General features: G+C 37.1%; 1 protein-coding gene across 1 annotated transcript in view; it reads left to right on the top strand.

Moving 5' to 3' along the window:
- Positions 1-277: 277 nt before the first annotated feature.
- Grb14 (growth factor receptor bound protein 14) overlaps positions 278-17,872 on the top strand; it is a 112,036-nt gene continuing 94,441 nt past the window's right edge. Inside the window, exons 1-2 of the mRNA XM_077802687.1 lie at positions 278-641; positions 1,894-2,026. Of these exons, the coding sequence (XP_077658813.1) occupies positions 451-641; positions 1,894-2,026 (324 nt within the window). The 5' untranslated portion in view covers positions 278-450. The remainder of the gene's footprint in view (positions 642-1,893; positions 2,027-17,872) is intronic.

Genomic DNA, 17,872 nt, shown 5'->3' with positions numbered 1-17,872 from the left:
CCCACTCTGACCCCGGGCTCAGCCTTAGCTCAGGCGCCCACCTGGGGAGGCGGCGGTCAGGGCCTCGGGACTAGTAGCCAAGGCCCCGTAGCCGGCTGGGAGCGCCACCGAGCGCACCCGGCCAAGCTCCGGGCGATCCCGACACTCGCGTGCCCTCCCCGCCCCCTCCGCGCCTTGCTTCTCCTCGCTTCGCTCCGCCGCCCGCGGCCCCCACCCACCGGCCGCTCCTCCCCTCTCCCCACCCTCCTCCTCCGCCCCCTCCCCTCCCCCGCCGCCTCGCACACAGCTCGGCCGAGCGTCTCAACCTCTGGGGCCGCGAGCGCAGGCGGCGAGGCCACCGCACCTGCAGAACTCTCGAGCTGCGGAGCCGGCACCTCGCCTCTCACCGCCCGATCCCCTTTCCCCACTCGCTGGGTTGCCCATGACGCCCACGACTCCCTGTTGGCGACAATGACCACTTCCCTGCAAGATGGGCAGAACGCCGCGGGCAGGGCGGCTGCCCGGGACTCGCCGCTGGCCGCCCAGGTGTGTGGCGCTACCCAGGGGAAGGGCGACGCCCACGACCTGGCGCCAGCCCCCTGGCTCCACGCGCGAGCGCTCCTGCCCCCTCCGGACGCGACCCGCGGTTGTGTTGTGGACAGGTAGGCAGCCCTCCGAGGGCGCGGGGGAGTGTCCTGGGTTGGCAGCCGGCAAGGGGGTGAAGAGGCGGTTCTAGGGGTGAGCCATGTGCCCAGAGCTGGGCCAAGTTTGTGAAAGTCTCTGAAGACAATTCCCTTTGAGCTTGCTTCTACCGGATCAGCAGGACATTGCGATCTTGCAGCGCCTTATTATAAATAGCATCACCGTTTCATTGAGAGCTCTCCGTGTTTCTCGCCTCTGTCCATTGGTGTGAACTAGGAGGCCAAACTCCAGAATGTCCACCCTCTGCTGCTGCTTAGTGACCCAACATTGTCTTCAAAATATACAGTCCTTTTAATTTTATATATTTTTAAAAATCAAAGCATTAATGAGTTCACCTCCCACATAGAATCTTACAGCGACCCATGAGAGGCATAGCATGGATTAACATTTGAGCAGTCTTTACTGTTCAGCAGGAAAGAATAGAGGCTTTAAAAGGTTTCTCAATCTCCATTGCATCCAGCACAAAGTGCCTTTAGAGTTTGCACATACTTTTGGAAGGAAAAAAAAAAAGACTACAACGGCATGAAAATCTATGAATCTTTATTTTCATACATTTAAATGGTACTTTTTTCCCCCTTCAGGTTTTCAAAGTGCTCAGACTTCAGTGAAGTTAAAATTACTCTCCAATGGACTTGTTATACTAACAAGTTCTATTAACTTATCCCTTTAAAAGCACTGCCTTTCTGTTTAGTATCTATAAGCATTTGAAAAATCAACAGACTGTGTGTGGGCAACATTGTGAATGAAATTTTGAAGAGACATGAACTGCAGCTATAATTAATAAATCATAACTTCCAAAAGTGACTGGTAAAATATCAAAGAGATGAATTCACTAAATGTATTTTATATGCGTTGTCAATTTTATGTATGCTTAACAATGTCTAACTCCTTATGATAATTTTGCACTAATATTTATATAGTTCATAATGTTGCTTCAGGAAGATTATTAAAGTGCAGGAAATGGAGTTTCCATGTCTTGTGATTTTTTTAAAGGCAAAAAAAAGTAGGACTATTGTAGATTTATTTGTATCAATTAACACTTTATTTTGATATCCAGAAAATATGTCACAGACCTTCCCATTACACTTGATATATTATTAGCATTGTCATAGAGTGGTACATGTTGGCCTTAACAACACTTTTTAATCCTGACAGCAATTATATTTTACATTCTGCTTTATGTAAATTACATCCTATGTTCTCTCGGTGTAGGAGAAAAAAGAAAGATCTTGATGTTCTGGAAATGCCATCTATTCCAAACCCTTTTCCTGAGCTGTGCTGTTCTCCATTTACATCTGTGTTGTCATCAGGCCTGTTATCCAAAGCGAATTCAAGGAAAAAACAGGTATGCATTTCTAAATTATCAAATTCAAGTATTTTAGGAGTTCTGAATCAATACAGTTTTAAGATTTTCAGTATTATACAATATTAAAGAATTAGTGTGGCCTAAGCTAAATAACTCTATTGACTGACATAGTCCTTTGGGCTTGCTTTCCTCTTAGGGCCTTAGTTTTCTCAGCTGTATAATGGGAGTGTTAAAAGGTTCCTTCACAGAGTGTTGAGATAGGTTAAAAGAGATAATATATATGAAGTGCAGTGTCTAAAAGCTGATTTCATTCACTGGAAATGAAGGAGAGTTACGAGTGATAATAGATCATTGATTTTAAGTCAGGAATTGGAAGGGGGTGGGAAACTATAGTGAAAAGGGGATTGGCTGATCTCTTATAATGCTTTCTTTCATCTTCATTTTAAACCCCCACCTTGACAACCTTATTATTTACTAAAGGAAAGTGATGTAATGAATCTGGCAAAAGGTAATTTGAATTTAGGATTCAGTGTGTCCTCTTTCTTTCAGTGAATTCCAGAGTTTGAAGGCTCTGGCTGCAGAGTGCATATGACTTGTAAGTGATGATTAGAAGATAGAATCTATTTTTATGATTTTCTTTCTTTTCAAATTTCTCATGAGACAGACTCATGCAAATTAGATAATAATGACCAAGCAACAAGAGATGTTAATCATGATTATATATTTTGAGAGAAAAAAAAATCAGTGCCTTTGTAATAATTCATCTCTTGTCAAATACTGCCTCCAAGTTTTGAACCAGCAAAACAAAGAGGATGTACCCTGAGTGTGGATAGTCACGACTAGAGGGGGATTTAGGGAACAGTGTTTTTGTAGGTCAGGTTTACCAAAGTGGAAAATGAGAAAAAGATGCTATGCTGTTGTTTACTCCAGTAGGTTTCTTCTGTCCTGTTGGAGAAAGATCGCTGCATGTGCACGTACGAGCACAGGGTCCTGGCTTGACTTCTAGTGACTGATCCTAGAAGGGTATTCCACCTTACAGGATCCCTTCTTGCCAGTCTCTCCCTAGGCTCAAAGGCTGGGTTTCTGTGAAGAGTGTTCCCAGGTTGCAGAAAAGAAAGGTTCCTTTTCTTTCTTTGATATTTCCTTTTGCCCCCACCTAGACTTTGCATTTAGAACTTGTCCCTTTTGTTTTTATTCTTTTGTACATGCTCAGTTCTTTGGAATGAGGGAGGTTTTGAGAACACATGAGTCTATCAGTAATTTCCCAAGCTCAGTATTGTTGTGACACACATATCTTTTTTACAAGATGGTGTTCCTGGTCCAGTTATCTCTAGCTTTTAGTTGGGATGATGTAAGGGATTGTATGTAATTGTATTATTCTATCAAATATCACTTATGATGGAAATCATTTAGGAGAAGATGACTTTTCTTTATATTGTTTTTGATTTTTTTAACCATCCCAGTCATTTTAAAAATTCTTTTCTCCTAATAGGGAAAGTGGAGGATTGTTACTTGCTATTTACAAATAAGTGACCAGAAAGTGTAAGAGAACCCAGACTAGAAATATTAAATTTAATTTCGTCTTTCAAAACCAAAGTCAAAAAATCATTTTACAGAACAGACTGACTTTTTTTTCTTCATTAAAAAAAAAACAATATGACTATAAGTGGTAAAGTACATTGAAGCTACAAATAGGATATGCTTTATCTCTTTTTGCAAATAAAATGCCCCAAGGAATACAATATTGTAGACTTTCAGTATTATTATTTTAAAATGAGAGCTAGAATGACAGAATCTATATTCTTTATTCTTTCTCCCTCTTTTTATAGTGCTGGTCACATATAATCCTCAACCTATATCTTTATGTTTACCAATAATGCAGATTTAGAGTGTACCTTCCTTTATATACATGCATGAGAAAAGTTATTTTTAAACTCTATTTTTTTTTCTAATTTCTGATTGAAATTTGCTAGGAAATCATCCTTTAGTAATGAACTCTAAACACCTATTACTTGAAGAAAAGTAAGGAGTAAGAGATCTTTAGCCCTCTTGTCTCAAGCTTTTCAGTCCCTGGGTCATTTTAATGCTCGGACACAGTTTGTGCAGTAAGTTTAGTTAATTACTTTCTGGGACTATATAGTATAACTGATTCAGAATAAAGTCTCTGAACATGTGAAAGATTAAGCTTTGTGAAACAGGGTATTCTGGAATATTTGAGTTGGGAGGGAGTTTCAAGCTCATTTAGCCTAATGCTCTTCTTTTACAGATGTGTAAATTGAGTCTAAGAAGTGCTAGGTACCTAATAGTGGCATAATTTCAACCTGAAATCTGCATTTCTTGAGGATTTTACTGAAATATTTTAAGAGAACAAAATTTGGGCCATAAGAGTTTTATAAGCAATAAACATACATCAGCATTATTAGCTACAACTCTACTTATAATACAAGAATACGAGGAATAACACATGCTATTTGTTAATATTTGTCTAAGGACCTGGAATTTCTCTATCCCCCCCCCCACTTCTTGAAATGCAACTATCTCTTTGTGTTTTTTTTTCTTTAGCTTTCCCATCCCTAAGATTGATGTGAAAAATCTATCAAGTTCTTGAACATATCAAGAAATACTTATGAGTGTCATTAATAACTGGCTTTTATGTATAGTTTATGATCCACTGGATATTATATTTTGAGAACAGTAGGAAGTGCCACCTACCTTTTAAGATTGAAAAATGAACATGCAAAACTGGAATTGGTTTGCCCATCCTTCTGCAGTTGAAATGAGGGAGATCAAAAAGAGTATCATGTCTCTGTGTGCTCTGCTTCTCACACACTATTTCTGGACTACTTTGTAGTAAGTTAAGACTTTTTTGTATATTCTGGAAAAATAATGTCTTCCAAATAATTAAGGAATTAGTTTTCCATGTGCTCTGACTTTAATTTATTTCCTTTTGTCTGTCAGGGACTTTCAAAAGATAAATGAATCTCTGTCCCCAATTTAAAAGGCCTGTTATGTCATTTCTTTGTGATGTCAGTAATTATTCTGGTTTGTCTGTGCTGAGCCTGTATGTGTGCTCTAAAAGGAATCTTGGGTGACTGCTACATTAATTGAGTTTTCATATACTCCTTTTTTTCTAATATGCACAGAAATAGAAACAAAATCTGCCACATTCTCAGTTTTGCAGACTCAGCGATTATCAAGATTTTGCACCATTTATTTTATATATTCCTTTTGTAAGTTTTCATTGTCTTTGTTGAAATGTTTTAGAGGAAATCATGGATATCTTGTCATTGGAACTCTACCTAGTTTTATAAGCATCTTTGAAAAAAATGAATTAAAAAAAATAAGACCCAAATGCCATTATTCCCTAACAAAAATAACAACAATGCCGTGGTACCATCTAAAACCATCCATAATCAAATTTTCTCAGTTGGAATGGCACATGAAATCCTCAAATTATAAACTGGCTATGTTTCAAAAGTCTGCAAATTAGTTCTTTGGGAGTTTAAATTCATTTTCAGATGGAAACAACAACATAAATTGTATTTTGGCCCTCCAAGCTGTTTTACAAAATCCCATTTAATGTGAAATGAAACACAAATATATATGCAGAGAGAATAACAAAAACAATACTTGTTCTTAATAGGGTTTCAAACAAATCTATCTTTCTAAGAGCAATTTGCTACTTTTGAATACAGATGTTTGGTGAATATAATTATTTTGTTGAAGTTATAAGTGTACATATCTTTGTAGTAATGTTAAAGTAGGCTTTACAGCAATGCTTCTCAAAGTGGGGTTACTAAACCATGATCTTTGTTTTCAGAATACTTGAATCTCTTGCAGAACTCACTGAGTAGTAATGTCCTGGGAAAGGACAGAAGGTTTTGTCTTATGTTTTTCTTTTTGACATATGTACAGAATCAATTAGTGCTGCTCTTAATCTCTACCACTTTTAGACTCTGACCTTTCAAAACTGTGGACAAATCTATTTAGATGAGAAAAACTGGGAATATTGCAAATGGACTTTTGTAGCTATTCTAGCCATGTATTGATTGATTGGAGGAAACAGAGCCTTAAATGAACTAGCCTGAGAGGTTATATTTTAGTACCTAAAGGTCAATAGTTCAATGGTCTCATAAGAGATTAGAACTGAGAATTAGAAAGTCAGCAATCATGAAAACCACTTTCTCTGTTCTCTTTTATTCTCCAACAGGCATACCTCGTAGTCTTTGCTTCTTGCAGATCCGTTTCTGATATTTCTATGTAGTTTTGCTTGCCAGTGGACACCCCTAAGTTGTAACATTAGTGGATCAGTACTTCATTACTGACTGGAGTCTGTATCTGGAGAGAGTTATTAGCTCAGTGTGTCCCACTCTTACCAGTTGTGGCCAAGGGGACAGCAGGGATGTGGACCAGTGCTTGCTCAGCAAGGGTGTGGGAGGTTCCATGAGGAGGTATAGGTTCAGTAGGCATGGTATTTGGAGGCAGGGAAGAGACAGTGGACAGCTAGTGTCCTGGGAGAAAAAAATCTCAAACAAAAATAAGAGGGCACACAAACTAATTCTTTTCATACATGTGTGATATAGGATGACACATGAATTTGTCTGTCTGACTTAGCCCATCAGTTTCATGGTATCCAGTTTATTTGCCTCAATTTATTTAATATATGACACATATTTACTAGACAATGTTTTTAGTTGATGTCACTCTTCAAGGATGTCCTGAATGTACATCTTAGTGAGGTCCCTTAGCCATTGATGACAGAAGGTACCCACTCAGTATCCTCTCAACCTCTTGCTAGTTGTCTTCATTTGTAGTAGAAGACAGCTGCCTCTTCCTATTTCAAAACTTAAATCCTCTAGCAGAGCTTCCATTTTTCAAGCTTTTACTTTTGATTCTCAGGGTACATTTGCAGTCCAACCTTTATCTTCAATATGGGCTTATTTTTTCACTTTTTGAAAACCTAGTTTCTGCTTTGTTTTTCCCTGGGGACATATATAATGTTCTATCAAGAAGGGGAAAATGGAGTCATCCATGGATTAATAATATAAATGTGAATCAATTAATATAAAAAAGATTTCTGCAATCTTACGGATATTACTTTAGAAAATGTCTGCTCATATGGAAGAGTAATATGTTCTATTGTGTAAGTATACATTTACATGTGTTAGCAGGATTACATGTATAAGTGGGACTGGGAATTGTCTCTTCAGCATTTTTGATGAAGTGTAGCTCCAGGGAGACCCTAGGAAGGGCCACAAGGAGAGAGGGAAGTATCCAGAGTTAATTTAGTAGAGAAACAAATGAACTGATATAGGAAGGGAATCCTTGTCCTTTCTTTTGGCCAAAACATTTAATATTTTTCAAAGCTGGAGAGAAAATAAACACATATAGGAGTTTTAATTTCTTAATGAGTTTATAAATGCTTTTGTTTCAAAATATCATTAATAATTTTGTGGTTTATTCACACATATAGATGTAATGCTATATGTTCTGGTTGGGTTGACAGGTCACTCTCAAGGTTTTAAAACCCTTAATAGCTCCAAAGAATATTACACTTATAAAACATCCTATGTACCACTTTTAATATTGTATCTGGAAAGAGGTGAGTCATTATGATGTGATTGAAAGATAGTGATCTGGGAGTCAGTCAGCACTGTTTTACGACTGCTAGGTGATGTGATAATAGACCATTGCCCACACTTTCTGGGTCCTAAAGCTGTATAATTTTATTCTATTCCCAGAGCAAGTGATTTGGATGGCTCTTGAAGCACTAATGACTCATGTGCTGTTAGATACAGGAGTTGTGGAAGGTTTCTTTGGTCTCACTGGTAGAATCTCCCTCTCAGTCTCCATGCACATCTTCCCATATGGTCACCACACCTCTTTTGATAAAGAGCACATTTGGAGTGCCTTTGGAGAAGGAGCACCAAGGCTACCTTCATGGAAATGATGGGAACAGGAGGGTTTGGATAAATTAAATATTGTGCATCAGAGTCAAGGTTTATATATTAAAAAGTGAATCAGGAAGTGTCTCACATCTAAGAGGGACCAGGTTGAGGTGTGAAGATGAAGTACAGAACCAAGTATTTAAACTTAGAAATAAGAATATGAGATTAGATGTGAGCATTTGAACTGGGGTTGTGGCTCAGTGGTAAAGTGCTTGCCTGGCAAGCATGAGGGCCTGTGTTCAAATCCTCAAGCACCAAAAAAAAAAAAAAAAAAAAAAAAAAAAAGATGTGAGCATTTGAGGCTGGTGGAGGTCCAATTGCATTTGGCTCTACTTGGCTAAAGTGTGTAGAATGAGTACATCCTCAGTCCTTCTCTGAATTCCTCTTGCCAAAAACCAAAGAGGAATACTTTGTGGTCTTCTTATTTACTGTTACATCTTTCCACAAAGCCAACTTGGATCTATATATTTTTCATCTCTGCTGCTTCAATCCTAATTTAAGCTACTGCCTTTCTCCTTGCAGGAGCCATATCTGGAAGCCATACATGGCTTTGCTTCTACATTAGCCTGTCTTGGTCCATTCTCCATACAGTTGTTACAGGGAATTTTTAGAAATGTAGATCATGTCATGTCACTCCCCTGTAGAAAAGTTTTGATAACTTACATTAAGTCTCTGTTTCTAACTTTGGCTTATAGGACTCTAGATGGTTTGATCCCTGTCTACTTTATAAACCTCCTGTGCATTTTACCCTCTGTTTATCATACTGAAGTTTCATCCTGTCTGTTGTGAACTTGAAATAAGCTCCCCCCCCCCCCCCCATATCAGATCTTTGGCTTGACTGTTTTCTGGGCCTGGAAACTCTTCCTGGCTCTTTACATAGTTGACTCCTCCTTATTCTTTAGGTGTTAGCATAAGAACATCTGAGCAAGGTACACTTTTTTGACCAGACTTTCCGAAGTAGCCTGCTTTTTTATTTTTATTTTTTTAAACCCTATTACATTTCTCAGTTTATTTCCTTTGCTGTTTTTACCATAATCTGACTTGCCTTACTTATCCATTTGGTCTAATTATGTATTGCTTTCCATAATCTGAATTGTTTTCTTTCTTTATCTGTTTGTTCTAATTATATATTGTTTTCCCTTCCAAATGGTTCATTGATTTAGGTTCTTATGTTCAAAGAATGATTGAGTGTATGGATTATTGAAAATAAGTACATAATTAAAACGAATTTTATCAAATTGTAACATATTTTTTCTAATCATGATAAATTATCTTCCTGGTCTTCATTAAATTAAAAATATTTATAATTCTATTAAAACATTCCATTTACAAAAGTAAAATTGTAGGTGAGAATCATGGACTAATTGGATTTTAGCAATCTATATTTTTTGCTTTAATTTTGCACATAGGAATTTTTAATCAAGTGTAATGAAACTAATAGAGACATTTCTGACTTTATACAGTATTTTTCTTTAGTGCAATTGTAACTGAAGTGTGCATTTGGCTCTACTTGGCTAAAGTGTGTATAATGAGTACACACTTTTCAGCTTTCTGTATATTTATAAAATCTGTACAGAAAATCTTGAATGGAAGTATCAGATGGGTTTGAGTCTCTCAGACCAATGTAAATGTTAGCAAGTTTTAATTATTCAGTATTCATTTCACTGATGAAATATTTAGGTGAGTGGTCATTATATGGAAATGGAGAGACATATACCTATTAATATATGCCAACACTCCCAAAGGGGTACACAAACTCATAGATTTAAGAAAACCAGTTTCCAGATCTTCATCTTCTATATGTACTTTTCCTTGAAATGTGTCTTCAAGAGAACCCATTTGTGTTCACATTCACATGATTTTTCCTGATACCTTGGGGCATGTCACCTTCTAGTGCATCACACTCAGGGAAAGTTCCTTTAATGATTAATTAAAGCATCATGAATCAGAAGGGATTCCTATCTTTTAATGCCTCAAACCTGGGTTTTTTGTTTTGTTTTGTTTTTTTTTTTTTTTTTTTTTTTTTTTTTTTTGGTACCTGGGATTGAACTCAGGGGCATTCAACTACTGAGCCACATCCCCAGCCCTATTTTGTAGTTTATTTAGAAACAGGGTCTCACTATATGCACAACCTCCAGTAGTGCAAGAAAAATTTATATGTATATTTAGAGACAGAGCTCATTACCTCATCATTGCTGAGGCTGGCTTTGAACTCTTCAATTTTCTATTTTTGACTTGAGTTTTTCCAGGTCCAGGCTGTTGTCAGAGAAGATATAACACACAAGGAAGAGTTTCCTAAGAACAAAGTAAAAACTGCATCAGTGAGAAACTTTGACTCCTGAAAATGGCTTTTTGTCATGTATTTCAAAATATTTTCTGCTATTCTTAATAAGTATTTAGTTGGGTGTGGTGGTGTACACCTGTAATCCCAGCTACTGGGAAGACTGAGGCAGGAGGGTCAGAAGTTTGAGACCTGCTGAGGTTATTTAGTGAGACACTATCTTAAAATTAAATGGAAAAAAATTTAAATGGGATGGGGATGTAGCTCAGTGGTAGAACACTTGCTTGGCATGTGCCGGGCCCTAGTTTCAATCTCCAGTAGTACAAGAAAAAATTATATATAGATGAATTTATAGACTAATATATAGATAGGGTGGATCAGTAGCTTAAAGAAAATGTGCTTACAAACACCGATATGATATAGATTAGCACATCAGATAAGGTTCCCAGGGAAGCTGACTTAAAACATAAGTTTGCATAGGAAGTTTCCTGGGGAGAGCTCTTGGAAGCAACAACTTCAAGAATGGACACAAGAAGTCAGTCTGCACTGCAGCTGTAGCAAAAGCCCCAACCCATCCCAGGAACTCTGGGTCTTGGATAGCCCTGCAGAATTGTTCAGAATTAGGGTACGGAGACTGGACTGCCTAGGAAATGCCTGACCTTAGACGTGGTAGCTCTCTTTAGCAGAGTGCAGTGGCAAGCAGGGAGGTCTTAGTTACAATTTCTTTCTTCTAGTCAGTTTTGCGTCTTTGTGAACAGAAGACCTGATAGGAGCAATTAGAGGAAGAAAAGTTAATTTTGGCTCACAGATTCAAAGGTCTCAGTCCATAGCTGACTTCATAGGTGTAGGCTCAATGTGAATCAGATATCATGGCAGAAGAACATGGCAAAGGAAAGCAGCTCAGGACATGGTAACCTGGAGGCAGAGAGTTCTGCTTACTGGGGACAAAACATATACTCGAAAGACACAACCCTAGTGAGTTACTTCTTCCAGGTGCTACTGCCTTTCTACAGTTACCTCCTCATTAGTCATATCAACAGATTAATGTACTTACTAGGTTAAGGCTCCCACACCCAAACATTTCCCTTCTGAAAATGCTTGCATTGTCTCACACATGAGCTTGTGGGGGGACACTTCTATCTAAACCATAACAGTTATCCTAGCTAATACTCTTAATAGCTGGGACTACCAACAATTTCAGGTTATTAAGTAAAACTCAGTGATAAAACTCATACATGATTTCTTTCAGTTTTTTAGTGCTAATTCAGTATTGTGGTAAATTTGTTTTAGCAAATCATGTTATGAACTATTCATTTCCATTCCAGTTAGTTCTCATCATAATCCATAATATAGTATTTTAATATTTTCTACGTCTTAAAAAATTATATGCTAAAGACTGGACTGAATTTGTTTTTATTAAAAATATAAGAAATTTTTATCATCATCAGTACTTTATTTAATGGAGCTATTTCTAGTTCCATACTTGGTTTTTATTTAATTAGGTCTAAAGCTGAAACTCAGACATATAAATGTACATTCATACAATTACCAAAGGAATTCTATGTACTTTTTAGCACTTCATCTCCTTAGAACGCTTGGTTCTGTATTATTTTAAATTTTGACTGCAATCAGCTATTTCTCTTATAAAATATAACCCATGATTTATTTTTTCAATGATTTATAGTAATTTTTCTCTTGGAAGGATATTGATATCTCTATTTAATTGAAAATTAAAGTTAAATTTTACCTGATAGAATGTGTGTCTGATTTGGCTGATTGATATGTTAAGACTAACTTTAATTATGTGGTTGACATTTTTATTAAACTGAATATGCTAAATCTGAAATCATAAACTTTTGATGAAAATTCATTTCAAAGCTAAGACAAAAGCCACTTTTGAAAAAAAGTTGCAAAAGCCTTAGAGTATGTTGGTTTGTTCAAGGTATGATAAAATTAACACATTTTGTCCAGATATTCCTAAGAGTATTAGTTTAAACAAAGTGCATTTAAGTGAAAGAGTTCTAAATCATTAATGGTAAAGCTTTGCTAATAAAATTGAGAAAATGAATGAATCTGACTGGGTAGCAAACCTTTCTTGAGTTATGTGTTTTCAATTTATTGTTTTCAGATGTATTATAGGAGGCCCTAAGTGATTCACCAGATGACAATTAAAGATGATTTTAGCTCAGATGAAATTCAAAGATTAACATTATCTTTCATCACCTCTGTACTCCCTCTCTCCTTTACTGTTAGCTTTTTATTACAGTAACAAAATATCTGGGATAACCAATGTAAAAGAGGAACGGTTTATTATGGCTCACAGATTTGAAGGTTTCAGCTTATGATTAGTTGACCCCATGATTTTTGAATGTGTGGCAAGGCAGCCGATTGTTCTGAGGAGCTCTCATGGAGCAAAACTACAACCTTATGGTGACTGGGAAGTAATTAAGAGAGAGAGGGAGGAAAGGGCTGGAGTTGCAATCTCCCCTTCAAGGACATGACTCCAGTGGTCTAATTTCCTCCCACTAGGCTGCATCTCTCAAACGTTCCACCACCTCCTAATAGCACATGGACTTCGGACCAAACTTTTAATACATATGAAGGACATGAGAAACCCAAACAATAGCATTTATGCAGCCTAATTTTCTTAGTACTTATTGTCATCTGACATATCACATGTTAATACATATATATGTTTACTCTTAGCCTTTTCCCCGTGGAACATAAGCTCTGCAAAGATAGGAACTTTGCTTTATCAAGTTTTATTTATTCAGTCTCCATCAGGCAAACAATACATGTTACTTAACAGGCACTTGGTAAAGTTTTGCTGAATGAATGGATAAGTGTTTGGGGAAGGAGCAGAAAAATGATTGTTAAATGAGAGAATATTTGGGAATATACTGATAATTTAATATAAATGATATTGAATTTGTAAAGAAACTTAGAAACGTGAAATTTAGTTTATTTTCTGGGAGGGGTCTGATATTGTTAGATGGTACCGAGATCCTTGTCAGGATAAACGTTTGAGTTTTGTTTTACCATTATAAGCACATTCTAAATTTGGATTATGCTTGCTCAGAATAAGTTCTGTTCTTTGTCTCTTTGTCCTCCTTGTAAGTATTTTCAGTCTACTAGCACATGTATGCCAGTTAAAAAGCAAGGATACTTTATGGGGCTGAGTCCAGGAAAGTTTTTCAATCAATTCACATTCACAGTGGAAGATTGCTTTCATTCTTGGGAAGGGTGACATATGCGTGTGAAGCACAGTATTCAGATGAAAGGGCTACTTTGGTATTATTTAATTGTGTATTGGCAAGACTCTGGCCAGTATCTGGTTTCTTTTTAGAGCCATTTTGCATTATATTACAGTACTCTGACCATGCTGTGCCAAGGAAATTAAGATCAGCTGGAACACTCTGTAGGTCATTGGCTTGGAATCTTAGGGCACTGGGAACTTGATGTTTTGTTTTAATGACCTCATTTAGGCTGAACCTGCCTTTGTCCCCAAAGCATAAGGGTCCCTTTACAAACCATGCCTGCACCTTGGGAAAGATATGGGAGGGGTTCAGAGAAAAATGACTAAATATTTGAAGGTTTTTGGTCAACCTCCATGTATAACATACTTAATAAATAATGATTCTTTAGTTGAGAAAGATGAAGAGGAAGCATAAAGTCTCTCAACACTGATTTACCCACCAAAGTCCATGATATTGGAGTATAATTTGAAGGTTGAGGATAGTTTTAAGAATAGTAAAGGGAAGAATGTTTACTGTTCATGTAGAGTTGATGAGTCTTGTACTTTGTCAGGTGCTTTTCAAAGAGATTTCCAGGGGATTTCCCTCTTGTGAAATGAAAAACCTCCTCCATATTTCTCATAATGGGAATATATGACGAGTGCATACATGTGGCTCATGTGGGGACTGTGGGAGGGTCATGGAGGAGTTGAAGTTGTTTGGTAAACACCTTTTGGAACAAAAGTTTTAATTGAAAATGAGAGGAAACATTTTTACATGAAGATAAACATTCCTGTAGTTGAATAGAATCACAGTTTACATGATTTTTTAAGAACAAATTAAATATCTTTGCATTATTGTATACCCTGAGATGGGAAGGGCTGTGCAATTACTTTAGTACGTTTTTAAGGGTACATTGTAATCATACATTATAGTGTCATTCGTTGTGATTTATTTGTATGTGCACATAACATAATTAGGTCAACTTCATTGTCCAGGACCTCTCCTTTCCCTCCACTTCTCTCTTTTTCTGATTCCTGTCCTCTATTGGTTTTTCTGCTGTTTTCATGAGATCCCTTCCCTCTGTTTTTTTGTTTTTTGTTTTTTTTTTCTATAGCTTCCACATATGAGAGAAAACATATGATCCTTGACTTTCTGAGTCTGGCTTATTCCTCTTAACATGATTTAACATGATGTGCAATGGTGCCCCCACTCCCCTCACCTCCCCAATCCCCGCTGCCCATTTTGGGTAGTTCTGGTGAAAACATTTGAGAAGCAATAGTGTAGTTTTCGGTTCTGTGAGAAGTGAGTCTTTGTAACCCTCTAGAGAGGTTTTTGTTTTGTTTTTTTAAAATCATCTCTCCTTTCTTCTCTAGCCAAAGTTCTTTTTTTTCAAGAGAGTCTCCGATTTTACTGGTACCTGCATCTGTATTGAGGCCTTTGGGTTTTTAAGCATTTGAATAGTGTTTTCTATTCAACTTTTCTGCATCTTGGCAGGAAATTGGTGTCACCAGAGTCTCTGAGGACCACCTTACTCCTGAAGATCTATTTCTCAGTTCTTATTTCAATGTCTCAGGAGTTTGGAACATTTTTGACTGTTCTTTCCATCCTGAAACACTTTGCTGACCTCTCCCTCTTGCAGATTTCTGCTGTAGGATTTTAGTACTGGTGTCCTTAAGAGCTTTGTCTTAAAACTTATTTTCATTTTATTGCCTGGGTGAACTCATCTACTTCCATGGCCTCAATCGTGGTATTATAAATCTAGACTAGAATTTTATCCTGGGCTGCCTGCTGGATTCCTTCACTTATAAAGCCCATGTGCATCTCAACCCAGCATATTCCAAACAAATCGAATACTTTTCCTCTTAAACTTGCTCTTTACCCTCTGTTTCCATTCATTGGGAATGGAATGCTCTCTCCCCACATTAGAAAATCAGAAACTTTAACTCACCTTCAGCATCTTTCATTCTTGTCTCTCCTTATCCAATTGGTTATCAAGTCCTTTTTTTTTAAAAGAGAGAGAGAGAGAGAGAGAGAGAGAGAGAGAGAGAGAGAGAGAGAAATTTTTTAATATTTATTTTTTAGTTTTCGGCGGACACAACATCTTTTTATGTGGTGCTGAGGATTGAACCCGGGCCGCACGCGTGCCAGGTGAGCACGCTACCGCTTGAGCCACATCCCCAGCCCTTATCAAGTCCTTTTGAAAAGACAGTTCTGAGATTTATCCACCTTACATGACCTGTGTGGCATTGTAGTAGTTCAGGCCATATCATCTCTTTTATGACCACTTTGAGATTCTCCTCCTTGGTTACTCTAATTTTTTTTGTATGTTCTTCTATTCCTAGGAATATTATGTTTTGACTTTTTTTAATTAAGGAGGCAAAATTCATAAAACATAAAACTAATCTCTAAAAATATTCTTAAGCTTTTAACCATGTTTATAGTGTATCTAGTATATTCATTCATATTATCATGCCAACATTGTGTTTGTCTAGTTTCAAAACATTTATATACCCTAACAGCATCACTGTTTCCATTAAACAGTCACTTCCCATATTCCCCTCCATGTCCCTATAGCCACCAGTCTACATTTTGTCTCTATGGATTTACCAATTCTAGACGTTTCATAAAAGTAGATTCATATGATATATAACCTATAAACTTTTGTCTGGTTTCTTTAACTTGTACTGTTTTTGAAGTTTATCATTTTGTAGTGTGTAAGGTGCATTTTTCCCATGAAACAATTCCCAGCATGTAGAGATATAACTTTTTTTTTTTTTTTAGAAATAAGATGTTGTTCATATAGTATGTGGTTGCTCTCTCTTTGTGCCTTTGTTCCCAATTCTATTTTGTTTCTCCTTTCTTTCTTCTCTACGGGAACTGATGTTCTGAGGTTGATGAGTATCCTTTACTTCTGCATTTTTATACCTTTACAAAAACATAGAGCACTGTAACATTTTAATCATGTATTCAAAATATTTTGCTCTGCAACTTACTGTTTTCAGTTGACATTTTTGATTAATCCATATTAATGAATGTAGATCCAACTTTAATTGCATTTAATTGTACATAGTTATCATAACTTATTGTTTCTCCATCATAATAACTTAGCTTGTGTGTATATTCTTGTCCTTTGTGCAAGGTGTCCCTACAGTATGTGTATAGGAGGGAATTGCTCAGCTGTTGAGCAGATGCCTGTTCAGTTTTACTAGATATTGTGGCTTATTTTCCAAAGTGGTTGCACACACCAGCACTATTGCCTCTGTGTTTTCAGAATTTTTAGTTTTTCCCAATGTTTAACAAAATTTAGTTGCTGTGCTAATTTGTATCACCTTGACTTTTTGTAAGGTTGAACATCTTTTCATTTACTTCTGGCTATTTTCCCCTCTTGTTTGTGAATTATCTGTATTTTTCTACTGTGTCATTTGTCTTTTTTTTTAATGATCAGTGAGAGTCCTTTCTGTGGTATAGATACTAGTCTTTGGCAACTATAAATGTTGCAATTCTGTTTTCTCACTAATTGTGATTTGCCTTAACTTTGTTTACAGGGTCTCTTAGGATACAGAACACTTTTATTTTAGTTTAGTTAATTCTACTTTTGTGCGTCTTATTTATTTAAGAAATTCTTTTCCTCTGTCTTGTGAATGTATTCTCATCTAGTCATTTTAACATTTTCCTTCTTGCTTTGGTCTTTAATGCTGCATGATATGTTTTTATATATATCATAGGAATCTAGGTTTTTTCCAAATGAATATACACTCATACACATACCGTTTATTAAACTAATCATCTATTCTTTTGCCAAAGCTTTTAAAAACTTTCTTTAAACTGAGTGTTGAGGCACATGCTTGTAGTCTCAGCTACTTGGGAAACTAAGGCAGGAGGATGACTTAAGCTCATGAGTTCAAGAACAGGGAGAAAGGATGGTGGTGGAAGAAAGCAGCTCGGAGTTGGCACCAGGAAGCAGAGAGAGAGAGAGAGAGAGAGAGAGAGAGAGAGAGAGAGAGAGAGAGAGAGAGAGACTGACTGTTCTCCTTACCACAGACAAAATAAACCCCAAGGACATTCCCCCTTCAACGTACCTCCTCTGGCCACACTCTACCTGCCCACAGTTATCACCCAGTTACTCCCTATCAGGGGATTAATGCTTTGCCTAGGTTAGGACTCTCATAACCCAATCATCTCACTAAACTTTCTTGCATTTTGTCTCACACATGAGCTTTTGGGGGACACTTCTTATCTCAACCATTACATGGGTAGTATTGCAGAATTCTAGAGGTATGCTTCGCTGAGACATCCCTCTTACTTGGTGTAACCAATGTATATACCTGATGGAGAAGAATGAATTTTATATTTATTCACACATTCCTTTAATCAATATTAGCCTGGCCTTGACTAGTGTCTATATAATATTTAAACTTAT

Source organism: Urocitellus parryii, chromosome 1 (assembly GCF_045843805.1).
Source record: "Urocitellus parryii isolate mUroPar1 chromosome 1, mUroPar1.hap1, whole genome shotgun sequence".
NCBI classification, from domain to species: Eukaryota; Metazoa; Chordata; class Mammalia; order Rodentia; family Sciuridae; genus Urocitellus; species Urocitellus parryii.
This window is presented reverse-complemented; position numbering and strand designations above follow the sequence as displayed.